This window comes from Sceloporus occidentalis, unplaced genomic scaffold, assembly GCF_023333645.1.
Source record: "Sceloporus occidentalis isolate IW3139 unplaced genomic scaffold, rSceOcc1.0.p SCAF_7, whole genome shotgun sequence".
Classification (NCBI taxonomy): domain Eukaryota; kingdom Metazoa; phylum Chordata; class Lepidosauria; order Squamata; family Phrynosomatidae; genus Sceloporus; species Sceloporus occidentalis.
The window spans coordinates 54,535,539-54,552,405 of NW_028316987.1; the positions used below are offsets into that span (position 1 = coordinate 54,535,539).

Consider the following 16,867-nt stretch of genomic DNA (forward strand, 5'->3'; position numbering starts at 1 on the left):
ACCTTGCCCTTTATCAAATGTAGCTCAGAAATCATTTGGCAACACTATGACATACAAAATAAACAGGATAAGTACACACAGGAGATTAATTATACACATCCAAGTTACTTATTAAATATTTGGATATTGGTATTTGTCATTTTGAACCTTATGTAATATGGTAACAGCTTATTAAATCAGAGCCAAAACAATAAAGCAGGTGTATACCTGATTCAAATATTACCTTCAACAATTCAGCTACTGGAACCAGCAGTTTACCATATGGTTTATTGCTAGACTTGGCACAAAATAACCAGGGTCCAAACATAGACCATGGAGATTATCACATAGAGCTTTCAAGAGTCCTTCTCCCATCATTAAACCGTGTCATTTGCGCGGTCAGGAAAAAGATTATCACACTCCCACATGCTTATCCCATTTTTCTCCTGTCGGTAAACAGTAATGGGTTTCTGTTAATAATAAATGATGGGTCCATTTAGTAAACAGTAAACGGCAAACAGTAATGAGTTTCTGTTAATACTAAATGATGGGTCCATTACTGTTTACCGATGGGAGAAGAATGGAATAAGCACATGGGAGTGTGGCAATCTTCCCCCCAATCACACAAATGAGACGGTTTAACAACAGGAGAAGGACGCTTGCCTCCTGTGTGATAATCTCCATTGTCTTAAGAGTGTGGAAGAAGTTAAACTAGACATGAAGCAGTTGTGCCATTTTTTAGACATAGTTGAGAAATTATAAATCACAGTAGTGTGATGCAGCAAGGGTGGGCAACAGGGGTTAGCAGACTGCATTGTCCTCCCCGGGGGATCTTGAAGGACCATACCCCTAAATGATGTTGTTGTTGTTGTTGTTGTTACTTGCTTCCCAATTTTCCTCCCATGTAAGCTCAATTTTGCCATGCACTAGGGCCCACTATGCCATTTTGGGTCAAAGAAAGGGGTCATTTTCAGCAGGAGGTAATCAAGGAATTGATATACAGGTCATTCCAAACTGAAAAAAATCCTGTTAAAAAAACAGGGGTACCTGGGAGCCATTTGTGACCTGAAGCTACACTTTCCCTATCCATGCTCTCTGTGCTTCCAGTTAAATGCCAGAATATTTACACTGGCCTAAATAAAAAGCAACCCAAATGAAAAACACCTCAAAAGTATATAATCATACTTTGTTTAGCTGGCATTTTTACACCACAATCATACACATATCTACTCAGAGCTAAAACAATTTAGTGTACTGCTAGGGGGTTTTCCCCACACCATTCTACTATATGGTTTAATATATTAAATATGGATATGATATGTTTAACTTACTATGGACATTTATGTTGTGTTATACTGTGTTATATTGAAATACCTTGTTCTTTGCTATGGTTTTGTAGTAAGGAATAAAAATTGAATTGAACTGAATGCAGTGGGACTTGCTCACAGGTAAGAGGTTGTATGGATGCATCCTTAACAGATAAACTGGGATGGACACAAGCTCAGGTTCATCTCAAAAGCTTGCTATGGGATATTATCAATCCAGATATACCAATAAAATGTGATCCGAATGTATTTGTTATCCGTTATAACCAAATGAATATATTTAAATGTTTTGAAAAGTATCTACTGATTTAAAGATTTAGTTTCTTGATTAAATCAGTAGATACTTTTCAAAACATTTAAATATATTCATTTGGTTATAACGGATAACAAATACATTCGGATCACATTTTATTGGTATATCTGGATTGATAATATCCCATAGCAAGCTTTTGAGATGAACCTGAGCTTGTGTCCATCCCAGTTTATCTGTTAAGGATGCATCCATACAACCTCTTACCTGTGAGCAAGTCCCACTGCATTCAGTTCAATTCAATTTTATTTTTAACTTAGTTGCAAATTATATATTCCTTCATGGACACTTCTTTGGTTCTAAAAATATTCGCCATCCCTACCAGGAAAGTATTACTTTCTGCACTATAAATAGAACAAGGAAAATTAAGGATAAATTAAGCAACCTGTAATGTGACACCTCCTGGCTCAGAGTGCATACTACCGTATACATGGTGTCCAAATGGCATAAATCCATCCTAAATTTTTAAAAAATACAGTGTGTTGGCATGGCTCCTCTATATCAGAATCAAATAAAAGATGTAAATAATTGAGAAGGACTCTATATGCTATGCATTATAAATATTATGTATGTGATTGAAGACATTATGAAACTTTCCATTGGCAGGAGGAAGCTGCTTATTTGATTTTCATCTCAGTTAACACTTCGTGAGTTTGGCACTGGCAGACTGAAAAAGCCTTGTTTCTTATCCCAGTTAAACTAATTTGTGACCTTTGGCAAGATACCTCCACTCTAAATGTTTCATTTAGCCAAAATTCAAGTTGATATGTACTCTGAGTTGAAATTAAAGATTAAAAGAATGGAGCAGATAGACAGCTGATACAGACATTTGATGTAATACCTAATAACACACTTGCTGTATAACCTGTCTTTTCATATAATTCTCAAATCTTTTAAAACCAATTTATCTCTTGAATTTGGGAGATTACACAAAATCTTCATGTAGAATATTTTATCTGTTTTATAGAATAAAATAAACACTGCATAGATTACAGTAAAAAATGTGACAGTTTCTATTTGCATTTTTAAAGAGATATTTGTTCTTACCTGCCTTTTGACACTGGACTATCTTTTCATACACATTATCTGCAGTTTCTGACAGAGTCTTGATACTGAGAATCATCTGCCAAAAAGGGAAAGAGAGAGCACAACTAGTTTAAACAACAAAACAAACTCATAAGACTAGGACTCAAGACCTCTAGTGTCCCATTGTTGTCATTGGTTTATGTCACCTCAGTGGCAGTTGCTTAGGATAACCACCAAAAGATTCTCCTGTTTCTCTCACCTGGACCTGTGAAGGGACACAGAAGCCAGTGAAGGAGAAGAAGCCTTATACACCAAAAAGAAAGGAGAAAGATCATTTTTAACTTTCTCTCTCCCTCTCTCTCAATATTACCTTTTGATTCACTTCTCAAATGTGAGGAGATAGTTTGAAGCTAAAGCTTTGCTTGGAGACATAAAAATATCTCAAATCTTTGGATTTTAGAATTATTTCAGTCCATGAAGAACTTTCAAATTCATTGACTGAAAGCAACGTCCCCACTTTTTTTTCCTGTCTTCCTCCTCATTCCTGAAATAGCTCCATTGGTCAAACTAAATTCAGTAGAAAATGATAAGGTATTATGGAAACCAGTTCTCATTTGTCTCTTTTAACTGGTTCATAAGATGAGCCAATTTTCCTCCTTTCTTTCCAATATTCCACCCCATCTCTACCTATATTCAGAACAGAAATTCTTCTCCATGGCTTTCTCTCTTTCTTCCTGCAATTGTCCTTGTTTTTCCTTGACCCCATAGCACATTAATTTTCTCCAAGTAGATTTGTCCAGAATTTTCACCACATTCCCCCAAATCTCAAGCCATCTATGTTTTCGAACTTTTTTGTTATTCAATTTGTTTTACTCTCTGTATTCTTCTTTGAAATCCTTACCACCCCCACCACCCCAGAAAGCAATTTAAAAGAAAGAGCTTTGTGGCTCTTTAAAGTCTGGTCATTTTATTTCACCATAAGCTCTTGTGGACTACAGCCTATTTCTTCAGATGCTGGAGTGCAACCTCAGTAGATAAGTATTTATACAAATATGGGAGTGTGGACAACAGTCTGATGTTAAAAAATGTAAACTATGCCAAAACAGTGGTGGGATGGCAAGTACTATATTAACACACACACTGTGTGCGTGCACGCACACACATACATGCCTTCAAGTTGCCCGTCAACATATGGTGACCCCAGGAATTTCATAGGGTTTTCTTAGGTAAGAAATACTCAGAGGTGTATATAGTGGATACACAAAGAAAAAATAGCCAAAACTACAGAAGCTTCTCTTGGAGAATGGTATTTGCCCACACTCAACTTAAATGAAAACCAGCATTTTGATATGTGTACAGTGCTAAGAAACCATTATCTCTGTTCAAACCTCTGCTGATAAATTAAAATTTTGGAACCTATCCAAATTCAGCTATCTTCTCTTACCAGACTTTATTTTAAATTCTTTGTTCCACAACAGCAGCCATTATAAGAGTCAAACAAGGCCAAAGATCTATTGGTCTATTGCCCAACAAATGGCAAGGAGGTGACAATGGGCCATGTCATGGCCACAGAGTGGTTGCAACAGTTAATTTAAGGCAATTTTTCTCTGTGAGCTAAAGATCCAGAACCATAGTCCTCAAGACAGAAATAAACTGGCAGCCTCAGTATTTGCCATTTTAAATCACCTATAGTTTGATAACCACATTCTCTAAAATATAAACTCCAACTGCCTGAAGTAATCTCTCATAGTCTTTCTGCTTGGAGATTCATCATTCCTTTCCTATCTCACTTTCAAGGTTCTTGGAGCACATTCAAACTGCTATTTTTCCTTATACCCACTGATGTTTATTTGGCTTAGCTTCATTCCAGTCTTCAGTTGCATTCTCTCCTATCATAGATATTTTTCAACTCTGTCACATCCAATGTTACAGGTAATAACTTTTTGGGAATGTTAATCCAAAGTCAAATGAATCACATATATGGAAGAACTCCTAGAAACAAACCAATTAAAAACAACAATGTGGCTACACATGTAAGGGCAGGGGGGGGGGGATAAGTTGCCCAGACTGGTAGGGACAGTGTCAGGAAGGCTAAATATTAGAAAAAGCTGAGGTTGGTAAGAGATGCTAAAGACCAGCAAATAGGGGAACATTCTCCGAGAGGAACAGTCAAAGAGGAAGGCAAAGGAAATGCTAGATCCACTGTTCAGTAAACAGTGCAATGTTAACAAGTGAAGAAGGCAGAACCACAACTATTTTTCTTTCATCTTCTCTGAAATGGGAAGCTAGATGCAATCTCACACAATGTAATGTTAATTGGTGGTGTTGTGATGGTCAGGATTGCAGTTCAAGATTGCAATGGACTTTATCACGCAATATTTAGCTTGTTCTGTGCTGTGTTAGATCACTCCAGTTCAGTACCTGGTGGGAGAGTTCTCTGTGTAAGATTTCAGACAGGCATCCTTTTGCATGTAAGGTATGTGCACCACTACTAACCCCTTCTACATGTCAATTTCCTTTAGGAAATGTATATTTTGTTAAGCAGCATGAAAAATCTCTGGCACTGATGCATTCAATGGGCTCACTCTTGAGTATCTCAGCAGAAAACCGCAAGAGATGTTACTTGCCTTTTTGAGTTTAGCAAATCCAACATATGAGGGATTTTTTTTTTTACCCAATATACTACTTAATATGCACTGTATTAGCAAAGTAAGTCAGGTTAACTAGTTGAATTTGACAGGAGAAAGGGAGCTATATTGACACTTAGTACTGTCAGGAACAGCTGTTAACACTTTTTCTGGTAATTCTTGCAGTAACTCATTTATCATCCGGCCCGTTTTTATCACCCTATAACTCAGTCCTTTCATTCTAATGGCGAAATAATGTTTGCTTCTTCTTTTATGAAATCCTAAGAGAATTCTTCAGCCAGAATAGAGAGAACAAAGTAATTGGAATAGGGAACACTCTCAAACTCAGCATCAAAAACAGATCCTTTGAGGGAACCAAAGTCAGGGAATGATGGTGGCCCAATAAAAAAAGGTAATTAAAAATTCAGTAACAATAGATAAAGAATGTAGATACAGAATACAGAGAATAACTTAAATAACTATGGACAGAGAAAGGAAAATTCCCTGCAACAGATAGCTGTCTCTTGGGGCAGAAACTAAGGTCTCACATGAGAAGCAAAAGGGATTGATTTGAACTGGTCTGTCATAAGCAGTACATACATACATATAGGTCAAGATGAGGTGAGTGTTCCACACCAATAATGATATTCCTAGGTCAAAACTGTATATTGCTTTTTCGATCCTTGTTTCAGCATACCAAATTAGCCTAATCTCAAACTTGGATAGGTACACCCAAATTATCTTCCAGTACATTTTTACCTGTCACATGAAAATGACAGGTAATATATCTACCTCAGTTCATTTCCTTGAAACAATACCTAATGATAATTACACTTCTTACCATGTTAAGTATATTATATTTTGTAGTCTCTACAATATGTTGGTAAAAAACATAAATAAATTTATTTTAAAAAATTAAATAAAATTAATATCTGCCTTTCAGAATTTTCTCCCAATGATTCATTTGATTCAAATAAATTACAACTGCATCAAGAAATATCATGGCTTGGTAAAGTATAACCCTTCAGTTAAGAGAGGCGTTTTTGTTTCAACCTCAGTGACAGCCCATAGAGAAAAAGAATGTGCAAACAAGACAGCAATCAATAGCAACCTCATTACAGACCAGCTGTGGTTAAACCTAAACAGTCAAAGTCAATTTATAATGAAGTGTAATTGATCTTTCTACTGTTTTAAGTGCTGTCCAAAATTGCCATTGTAAGAAAACAAAGCTTCTGCGCATTATTTATGTACTTGTCACCCATATACCACTGGTTACTCAAGGTTTAAGAGATTGAATTTGTCTAACATTTGTTTAGAAATGTGCGCCATCCCACTGCAAAAAAAAAGGTAACAGATAGTCATGTTTGTAAGCCACAATCTCAGAACTGATTTCAATACTTTGAATATCATATGGTCTCCTTGGAGCTATTGAGGCATAAGGTGAGTAGAGAAAGCCTACAGAAGAAATGCTTGACCTCTTTCTAAAGTACACGTTTCCTAATTTCATTACTTTAAATGAAACCGAATACATGGATGGCAAGAGCAACTAGGTGTATTTTAGCGTCCTCTCCTGCCCTTTCCATTTCATTGCATTCTACCAAACAAATTACAAAAAGTGTTTCTTTCACAGAGAAAGATGGGTGTGGCACACTCAAAAGGACTTCTTAGCTTTCATAGCCTTTAGGTTCCTTTGAGATGCTGAATGGCTGCAGTGAACTGAGGTCACAAAGAGAATTTTGTTTTCATTTTGGCTGAAAAATTCCCATTGTCAGACAGAAAGTTGCTGTGCAGTTTTAGAAGCAAATACCAGAAAAGATGAAGATAACAAAAAAGATATTGAGTCCTATACAAAATTAGAATCTCTTTGGATATTTCATAAAATATTTTAATCTTGAAAGGTTCAGATTTCCTTACATCAGGTAACCACTTACATCTTATAATTCCATACAAATTTTAACTGTGAAACTTTCAGTTAAACTGCAGAATTTTCTTAATAGATTTTCAAATGAATACAGATTCCTGTTAGTGGCGAGAAACCAAGAGAGACATGTAGTGGTTTGAGCGCTGGACCATGCTTCTGTGAGACCAGGATTAAAATTCCCACTCAGCCATGGAAATCCATTGGATGACCTTGGTAAGTCACATTCTCTCAACCTCAGAGGAAGGCAAAGGCAAACTCTATCTGAACATCTTGCCAAGAAAACCACAAGATACCCAAGACCTTATGGTCAACATAAATTGGAAAAGACTTGACCACAACAACAAATTCATGGTGTGAGGGAATAACCATCATTGCACAACACTAAACCTTAATACACTAAACCTAAACACAGAAACCAAGCACCAAGTTAATATATACTTGATCTGGGTTTGGAATGGAAACAGGTTCTCAGGTCTAGTTGGGTTACAATCATCTGGGCATAAATGCAATTATTAGTTCCAACTGGAGTAGACCAACTGAATTTGGTAAATCAACATGTATGTAAATTCCATTAGATGATTCAACAGTATGTACATTTCATTCCCCTGATTTGACCATATACTTTCAGTTCAGATTAGATAACTATAATTTAAGTGTTACTTTTGAAAGGGATAGTACACCATCCTTATTTAAAGAATGTCAGACAAGAAAGCACAATTAGTGCTCTCTAAAGCTCTACTTTGCATTCTGTTCAGTAGTATGGATAGGACTGTCTATTCTATGATTCATCCTCTCCTAATTATTACTAGATCTGAAAGAAAATGCAACTAACTCCAATTTGGAGTCATTCCCAAGCTATCCACGAGCCTGGAACCAACTGTGTGTGTGTATGTGCCTTCAAGTTGCCTGTCAAATTATAGCAACTTCATGCATTTCATTGGGTGGTTGTTTTTTTTAGGTAAGGGATATTCACGAGGTGGTTTTGCCAGTCCCTTTCTCTAAAATATAGCCTACAGCACCTGGTATCTGACGGTGGTCTCCCCTCCAAGTACTAACCAGGGCTTATCCTTCTTAGTTTCCAAGATAACATGAGGCCTGGTGCATTTAGGGTATTTAGGCCCATAGAATCAAATACACAAGTACATCTCTAAATGTACAAATACAATTCTAACAGCTTGCATACAATAATATATACTAAATTTATAGAATAAATTCTGTTGTAGCTCATAGTTATAGTTCTAATCCAACTGTTGTCCAGGGACATTTTAATTAACTGAAAATTACTTACTCACTTGACACTGGTTCTTTATTAATTACCTACTTTTCCTACAATATAGCACACGTTTTCATTTAATCCCCTGTAGTATTTTGTCTTTTTAAAATTAATCTAATATGTGGGTTGCCTTGTGCACATGTTTTTGTGGAAAGTCTACAAACTTTCATAACTCAGTGAGTACATTTACTGAGATCTATAGTTACTTACTGTGCAAAACTTCTAGCGAAGAGTGGGAGTCTGTTCATCCCTCTAGCTACAACTGTAAATGTTTATTTCAGTTTTATTACGAGAGAGGTATTTCTAACAAAGAAATGTTAAGTATTAAATTAGTGAGATGGACTGACCCTGGAACCACTGTACTTTTGGAAACATTCACGCTAACCACGAGGAACACTCTGAACAAACAGCAATATAAACCAGAGATAGCCCATGCACTTACCATAGTAACCAAGGCTTGTTTTTAAAACATTCCAGAAGAAAATGCCCATGCTTTCTTCCTGTTATGCAGCAACAACTGTGGCACATTAGAACACAAATGACCCTCAGGCTACAGGGATTTCTGGGGAAGAGAGTATGTGACTTGCCCAAGGTCACCCAGTGAGTTTCAGTGATTAAGCAGGAAACAGATCCCTGGTCTTCAGGGTCATAGCCCAGTGCTCAAAACACTACACCATGCTAGCTCTCAAATGTAGTGAAAATCCTCACTAGCATAGTTGCACAAGGTTGAACCGCTGCTCAACTGCTTGTGCACCAAAAATTGAGTTGGATGCCACACTTGCATTACTTTTGAAAATGTGCTAATGTTCCAATAGTGCAGTAACACTGTTGGATACAGGCCACAGAATTTCCAGAAACATAGATGTGCTGCCCTGTCTTGTCTGGAAGCAGACAAAAATACACGTACACTTTCCCACTGGAAAAGCAGGAAGGAACACTCCCATGGTGACCTGCTTGACTATGAAGGCTGCATATGCACAAGGAGTCAGCACCTGGGAGGATTTCCATGGCTGTTTGATGCCTCATGCTGCTCCTCCATAACTATTTTGGTGTGAAATTGAAATAGATAGGTGTTTTAAGCTCACTTTTATAATACGAACAGTGGTTTGTGTTAAGTTTCCTAAGAACGAGCCATATTTGGGAACACATAATAGAAAATGTTTTATAGGGTTTTTTTTGGGGGGGGGGGGGGTTCGGGCTATGTGGCCATGTTCCAGAAAAGTTTCTTCCTGACGTTTCACCAGCATCTCTGGCTGGCATCTTCAGAGAATGAAAATGTTTTATTTTCGTTGGCTAAACATCAACTCCCCCCCCCCCCTCATCTTTTCCATAAATTAAAAGCCGGTTAATTCAACCTATTATAAGTAACTTATTTCTACCACATGGAATATTTATATTAATATGCTAGGGTTTGTTTGTGTGTGTGTGCATGCGTGCATGTACAATTAAACAGTGTTTCCCAAAACACATAAAGTTTTTAAGTTTGGGGAAAAAACCAGTTACTAGATGTGAATATGATTGATTCTAGGTTTCAAAACAGATTGTAAAGTGATTTACATTTCATAAAGCTAAACCCTAAACCAATGTAATTTTCTATTTTTACTACATCTAAAATAAAGAGCAAAGGATTAGTAATTTGTTTCGTAAAAATTGTTTTGTAAAAAGCAGCAGCAACACATGTGCAGGTAGAAAATACATAAATACACACCGAACAAATGGTTCTTTTTAATGACAGTTATTGATTTCCCTAAGTAACGGCTCTTATGTTAATCCAAAAGTACTTGTTATATGCTTTGTTTAACAGGATTAATCTTCCAGGCATCACTGGGTGATGGGGAAAGATGCTGGTGATTAGACTTTGAAAAAGAAGGTATTGTTAGAAATAAGTTTTTCAAGCTGAGAAAGACATGAAGGATTACTCACCATTTCATATGCTGTTACAATTTTTTTCAAAACCTCTGGAACAATCCCTTGCAGTTCCATAGCAGGATATTGATCATTAAGATTCATCACCACCAAGGGTGTGTTATCAGATCTCACCAAGCGCGTAGATACTGCCAGAATACACTGCATGAGATTTGCTACAGGAGAAAGGCCGCACAGCTCTTTAAACATACCTACTGCGTTCTGTTAATAAGAAAGAATAAAGTTATATTTCATAGATGCATAATCTGAGACTCCACTTTATTCAGTATAATATACTTCAAATTCATGGTACATAGCAGTTACAACAGGTAGCCAATTAGTTACATAAAGCTATGCCCTCAAAACATGGCAGTCTTCCAAAGCAAGCAAGGTGTCATAGGTATTTGCTCTATTTATCAAGAATATTCAAATATACAAAGACTTTTAAAATGCTGCTAAAAGCAATCAATTTCACTGCTCGGTGGCAATTGATAAGAATGGCCTTCTTGGCCAAGAGAAGACTGTCCAAGTTAATCATACTGTCATAACAGTATGATCCTTCTCTCTAGATGAGAGTCAGTCTTTCAGACTGTCATGCAACCTTTTATCTCTTGAGGGTTAAATACATGGGTCATTCACTTCCCCCTTCAAAGACTTTTTTAAAAAAAACCTGTATCATGTCCATTATCACTTATTCTGGGATGAAAAAGATATGAGACAAGAGTTCTTGATCTTTCCCAAGGTTATTCGCTGTCTTTCTGTCTACTTCACCCTTTGATTCACCCCCTTCACTAACCAAATAAAGCAGGCATAAGTAGCATGTCGGTGTTTTTTTCAGAATAACTGAATATATATTTTTCAAATGCCTATCAATGTCTTTGACAGAAAGCAGTGAAGTCACCTGGGAACTACAAAATGTGAAATTGTACAACATATGTAATAAAGAATTATTATCCACAATATTACAAACCCCACTCCTATAGCAGTTCTTCCAAGTATTTTAACTGACAGAATAATCAAAGCAAGATAGTTTGAATAATCCAGAGTAGTGCAGGCCACAAATGTCTACATCTCCCTATTGCTAGCTAAAGAGTGAGCCTCATGTTACTGTTAATCAAAATGGAAATGTAAGGATTTTCACACTAGCACTTGGTTTAGCATATTTGTGATGCATGCACTTTATATATGCCTCACCACTATACTAAAAACGTTAAAATTTTTTCTGATGCTTGTGTTAAACGAAATGGACAACTGCATTTGGTATGCAACTAAAAATACCTTTTTATGAGAAAAATCTAATTTTAGTCTCTAGATCACTGGAAGGGGCAGGCGGCTAACATGGGAAAACAGATCCCATTCATTTGATTGGCATAAGTTTATGTGACCATACTTTCCATTATTTCAATTGCTTGAGCCAATTCTTATTTTGAGAATCTGGCACAATTAACTGTTTGGCAGGTTGTGATAACTTTTAATCAAATGAAATTTATGTACTGGATTGTTAACTGCAATTAAATTCCTGTTCTTACAGTTATGTATTCCAAATGTATAGTTTAAGCAAGGGGTAGGGATCATGCAGCCCTCCAGAGGTTGTAGGACTAAAAGCTCAACAGCTGTAGCTAGCATTATGCGATTGCCCACATGATACACACCCTTGATTAAAGAACCAAAATCCCTGTGATTCATCTGGACTAAGGGTTCTCAGCAGAATATAAAGTATATTCCTTCAATTCACTTCTCTGCTTTTTGCACTCTCATAAAACCATAGGGTTCTGTCAGGCAAGGAATACTCAGAAGTGATTTGTCACTGTCCTCCCAATTCTCAAGTTTTAAAACTCTTCTGACCCCTAATGACCTCCAGATGTGTGATTTTCCACTTTTTGTCATGAGATGCATAAAGAGGGACTCAGTAGCCTTATAGACAGCCTTAGCAGCTGCACGTAGTCCACAGATTGCATGATTCACACTCCCATCTAAACAGATATTGGCTGGAATTCAGACAGGGGCATCCACATGTATACAGTGCACCTGCGCTGTACACGGGTGCATCATATGCAGCTTTACACATACACTGAAGCCACATGGCAATCAACCAAATGGAGTGTGCGCTGGGCTGCACCACAAGCATGCACCCCATTGTTTGAAATGAGGCGCGAGCATACAAGTGATTTTCCTTATATGGAGGGGGGATCTAGAACGGATCCTCCACATAAGGGCCCACTGTACATATCACATATACAGATTATTATTATTATTAACCTTTATTTATGAAGCGCTGTGTTTTTATGAAGATGTGTTTTTTCAGGTGCTGCAGGGGTTGGTATTCCCATCCTCTCTATGCAGAGACCAAAGATCCACTGTCAACTTTAAAGACTTGACACCACCTCATATAGGCATTCCGTGTGTCAAAGTGATCAGGCAAGATCAAAGAAGCATCTTGCAACCCCCACCGCAGCCAGATTCACAATGATTACAGAAGAGCGGAGACCTCTGGAAGGCCCAGATTTCCAGACCTCAGTGCTAACGTCATCACTGTATGTCTGGGACAGAGGGTAGTCAGACCTTCTCCAATCCTGCCTCTTTATGCTGATGTACAGAAAGCCTGTGTGAGGCAGCTTCAAAACTTTAAAGAAAATCAGGGGTGTGGTATATGGGTCAGCACAGCATAAGGTCTGCATGCAAATATTTATACTATGCTAAGGGGAAGCTGAATTGAGTCCATTCTGTGATTAATTCTTGGGGGAAGGTTATATTACTGATATTTGTTTTTTAACATTTAAATATTGTGAGATTATTTGAGTCCTTTTTGAAAAACACCTAATCAATTAAAAACAGCAATAGTCACATGATCTCTCATAAAAACATACACATCTGCCACTGTATTACTGATGTAACAAGAATAAAAGTTGGTACCTGCATGTTTTCCCTCAAGTCTGTGGCATCCCGTATGGGCTGGAGAGCATTCTTGAACACTTCATCAATGGTTTTAATCCATAACGTCCTCATACAGGCATATTCTCTGGATTTCTTGCTTTTCCTGACAGAAAGGCCTCGTTTATGAGGCTTCCCGCCACCTCTTCGATTAGTAATGGCCACATGAACAAACAAGAAAGTATGTGCTAAAGATTCTCCTACTAAAGATTGAAGCGGAACATGCCGATAACCTGTCTGTAAACATTCAAAGGGAATTGTGTACTGTCCAATAAATTCATCCCCAATGTAATCATCATCTAGCACTACAAAACGTACCATAGCAAGTTCAGGGAGATTAATCTGAAATTCAAAACTCTCATCAAAAATTGGATTGTCCCCATTTTGATGCACAGTTTTTGTCCTTTGCTCTGCACAGTCCGCTGGGATTCCGTGGATTTCTACATAGACATAAGGATCTACAACATCGCCTTTGGCACCTGACCCTTTGGGTTTGGGGAAATTCTGTCCACTAATAATCTTAACATGAAGAAGCTGTGGTGAAACTCCAGGCACAGTGTCCTTTGTATTTGCACTAAAAAAAGATACTTCTTCTCGCATTATAGCAGGCCGTAGTACATAGCCGCAATTGCCATTTTGTCGAAACCAACCAATGTTGAGGTCCATCATCAGCCCAGGTGTCTGAAAGTTCATTGCCACTATCTGACAGCCACATTTCCAGAAATCCTGTGGATTCATATTACTAGAATCAATCCTCATAGGGCTAGGGAAAACCCTGGCCAGGAAGCGTTTGTTGTAATTCACAAAGTCTCCAGGATTTTCATTGGCATATCTGTTAGCAAGCACTTCATTAAAGGAACAAACTTCCCAGTATTTCTGAAGCTGAAATGAAACCTGAAAATCTTTGAACTGGACTGATTTGCAGATGCTTACCAGTTCTGAAAGCTCCTTACAGAGCTGAAATCGTTTCACTGTGACAATGTTCTGCTGATCCACCCCCTCCTTTCCCATTCTCTGTGACATTTCTGCTCCTTCGTCTTCATCTGTAACATCTCCCTCTAGCCCAGAGCAATTGGGAGATAGTTTCTTGGCTTTAATTAGTATTTTCCATTTTAGGGAATCAGGAGAAGGCAGGTAAGATTCCTCTATGTTCGGAGACTGTGTGTGCATCTTGTCTCCCAATATTTTCTTCATATGCTGAACCATCACCTTTTGTTGTTTGAGAGAACAATGGTTTTCTAAGCACAAAATGAGAGGGTAGTCCGAAGCAAAAAATGCATATTTGTTAATAATGTCAATCACACTGCGGAAGACTATCTGTGAGGTCATTGTGTGCCCTGTGTAAATTACAGGTTCATTGTCAGGACCATCCCACACATCCAGCTCAACACTGCGACATCCCATTTTCAGAGCACGAATATATCCTGTGATGTCAGAAGGACCTCTGAACTGGTCCTCAATCAAGTATGTGTTATGAGATGAGTTTATGAAATAATGAGATAATGGTTGTTTCATGTCCTGGCATATCTTTTTATGCTCTGGGTCAAATATATGACATTCTGGGGAAGTAAGATAATTTGTGAATCCATCTATGGAAAGCCAGCCCTTTTCCTGACCTTCTTTAGATGGCTCATATTTACAAATAATATCAAGGCTTATTTCTTCATTGACATGTGCCATACCCTGTTCTGCTTCTAAAAACATCATAAGGTCCTTACTATCAAGGAATTCTTTATTGCTAGAAAACTGAACTAACAAAAAGTAAATCTCAGGACGAGTGCAAAGCTCATGAAAAACTTCAATGAACTCTTCTTTTGTAATTTCTGTACCAGTTTTGTCTTTTGATCTGTGTAGCTCTTTGAATTTCAGCTCAATTTTACTTGTTTTTAAACCAGGATTCAAGTTTTTTATAAACTGTACAGCTCTGCATAAGGATATACGCCCCAAATTATCTACATCTGTTTCATTAAACATTTGTGAAACCCATGAAGTCCGCATTTTATCTTGACTACTTTCTAGCATATCTAGTGTATGTTTTCCATAAGATATCAGGTATCTTAGCCCAGTTACCCAAATATTTGCAATATCAGCAGAATTTGCAACAAGATCTAAAGATTCATAATTATCTCCATAAATAATAGAAAATGCACAGTCTTCTGAAATCTGGTCAGAAATTCCATTACTACGAAAAATGTCAGTATTTTTTCCTGTTCTCACTTCTTTGATGGATTTAACATCAATCTTTGCCTTTTCTGAATCCTTCTTTGAAGGTTCCCAACGCAGAGATTGCATATCTGCATCTAAAAGGAAGTATCGATGATATATTCTAGAGTTGGATCGAACTTTTCTGAGTTCTGAGCCTTCAACCATGGCATTAATACAGTCACTGGCACTACTGATCTTCTTCTCAGTAGGCATGCTGCTGAATGACACTGTCTTTTTCCGTTCTCTTTTTTGCTTTGTGCCATCCTAGAAGTAGAAGGAAATTTCACAGGATAAATGCCACATAACCATACAAATATATGCTTTTCAAACACTTGTATCAAATAGGTTATTAGCATACTTTCTTCTTAACTTGGTGTACCATATATACTTGACTATAAGTCCAGAAATTTATGCCCCAAAATTGGCCCTAAAATCTTGGTCGACTTATATACAGGTCAGTACACTAATACTGCTTAGAAAGGTCCTCAAACAAGCACCGCCTGATGCCACACTCTTCGTGCCTTGAAGCAGGAGAGTGGTGTGTGAAAGAGGTTCCCAGTCCCAATCTGAAAGCCTTCACTTCCCATCAAACAAACACTCCTATCAGCTCCTCCTCTGTCCCTTCCCAGTCCAGTCTGAAAGCCTTCTCTTTAATTAGTGCTCCATTGTCTGCTGTGAAACCACCTGACATTGGGTGGTTTTCATTTACTGCACGGTATGCTGTAAAGTCCTGCAGCCATTAGATAAGTCTAGATGGGGACCACCAAACACAGTGTTCAAATAAAAACCACAGAACACGAGAGACACTGCAGAATGAGTCAGCCAGAAAAATCAGCAGTAGCAGAACATGTTATAAACCACCCTGGGCATAAAATGTTATTTGAAAACACTAAAATTCTGGACCATGCCAACAACTATCAGGTCAGAATGCACAGGGAAGCCACTGATATCCACAAAGACCTAGACAACTTCAACAGGAAAGAAGAAACCTTTAAAGCTTCTCCTGTCCTTCGTTGAGCATAGCATTTGCTGGATTTTCTTGGTTGGTTTGTAGATCATTTGGAGGTTGTGTTTCCTCACCAGTCTCCCTATTCTGTTTGTGACTCCTTTGATGTATGGTAAAAATACCTTCCTTTTGGGTGGTTGTTTGTCTTCACTCCTATGGGTTTTTTCTGGGTCTGGCAGTCCTTCTGATGTATGAGCTGGAGTAGCCGTTAGCTTGTACATCCCAGTCTAGGTGCTTCAATTCATCCTCCAGGAAGTGGGATTCACAGATCCTTTTTGTCCAGTCTACCAGTGTTTTTATTGTGCTTCTTTTTTGTCCTGGTTGATGGCTGGAGTTCTTGTGTAGATGTCTCTATGTGT

The 16,867-nt window shown here is 37.7% G+C and overlaps 1 protein-coding gene across 3 annotated transcripts in view; it reads right to left on the minus strand.

Moving 5' to 3' along the window:
- PLCL2 (phospholipase C like 2) overlaps positions 1–16,867 on the minus strand; it is an 81,370-nt gene that overhangs the window by 13,463 nt on the left and 51,040 nt on the right. For 2 of the 3 annotated variants that reach the window (XM_089532970.1, XM_089532971.1), the window contains exons 2-4: positions 13,280–15,766; positions 10,385–10,588; positions 2,662–2,737 (exon numbers count right to left, since the gene is read on the minus strand). In XM_089532970.1, the coding sequence (XP_089389096.1) occupies positions 2,662–2,737; positions 10,385–10,588; positions 13,280–15,766 (2,767 nt within the window). The remainder of the gene's footprint in view (positions 1–2,661; positions 2,738–10,384; positions 10,589–13,279; positions 15,767–16,867) is intronic. The other variant, XM_089532969.1, reaches the window with a different exon arrangement.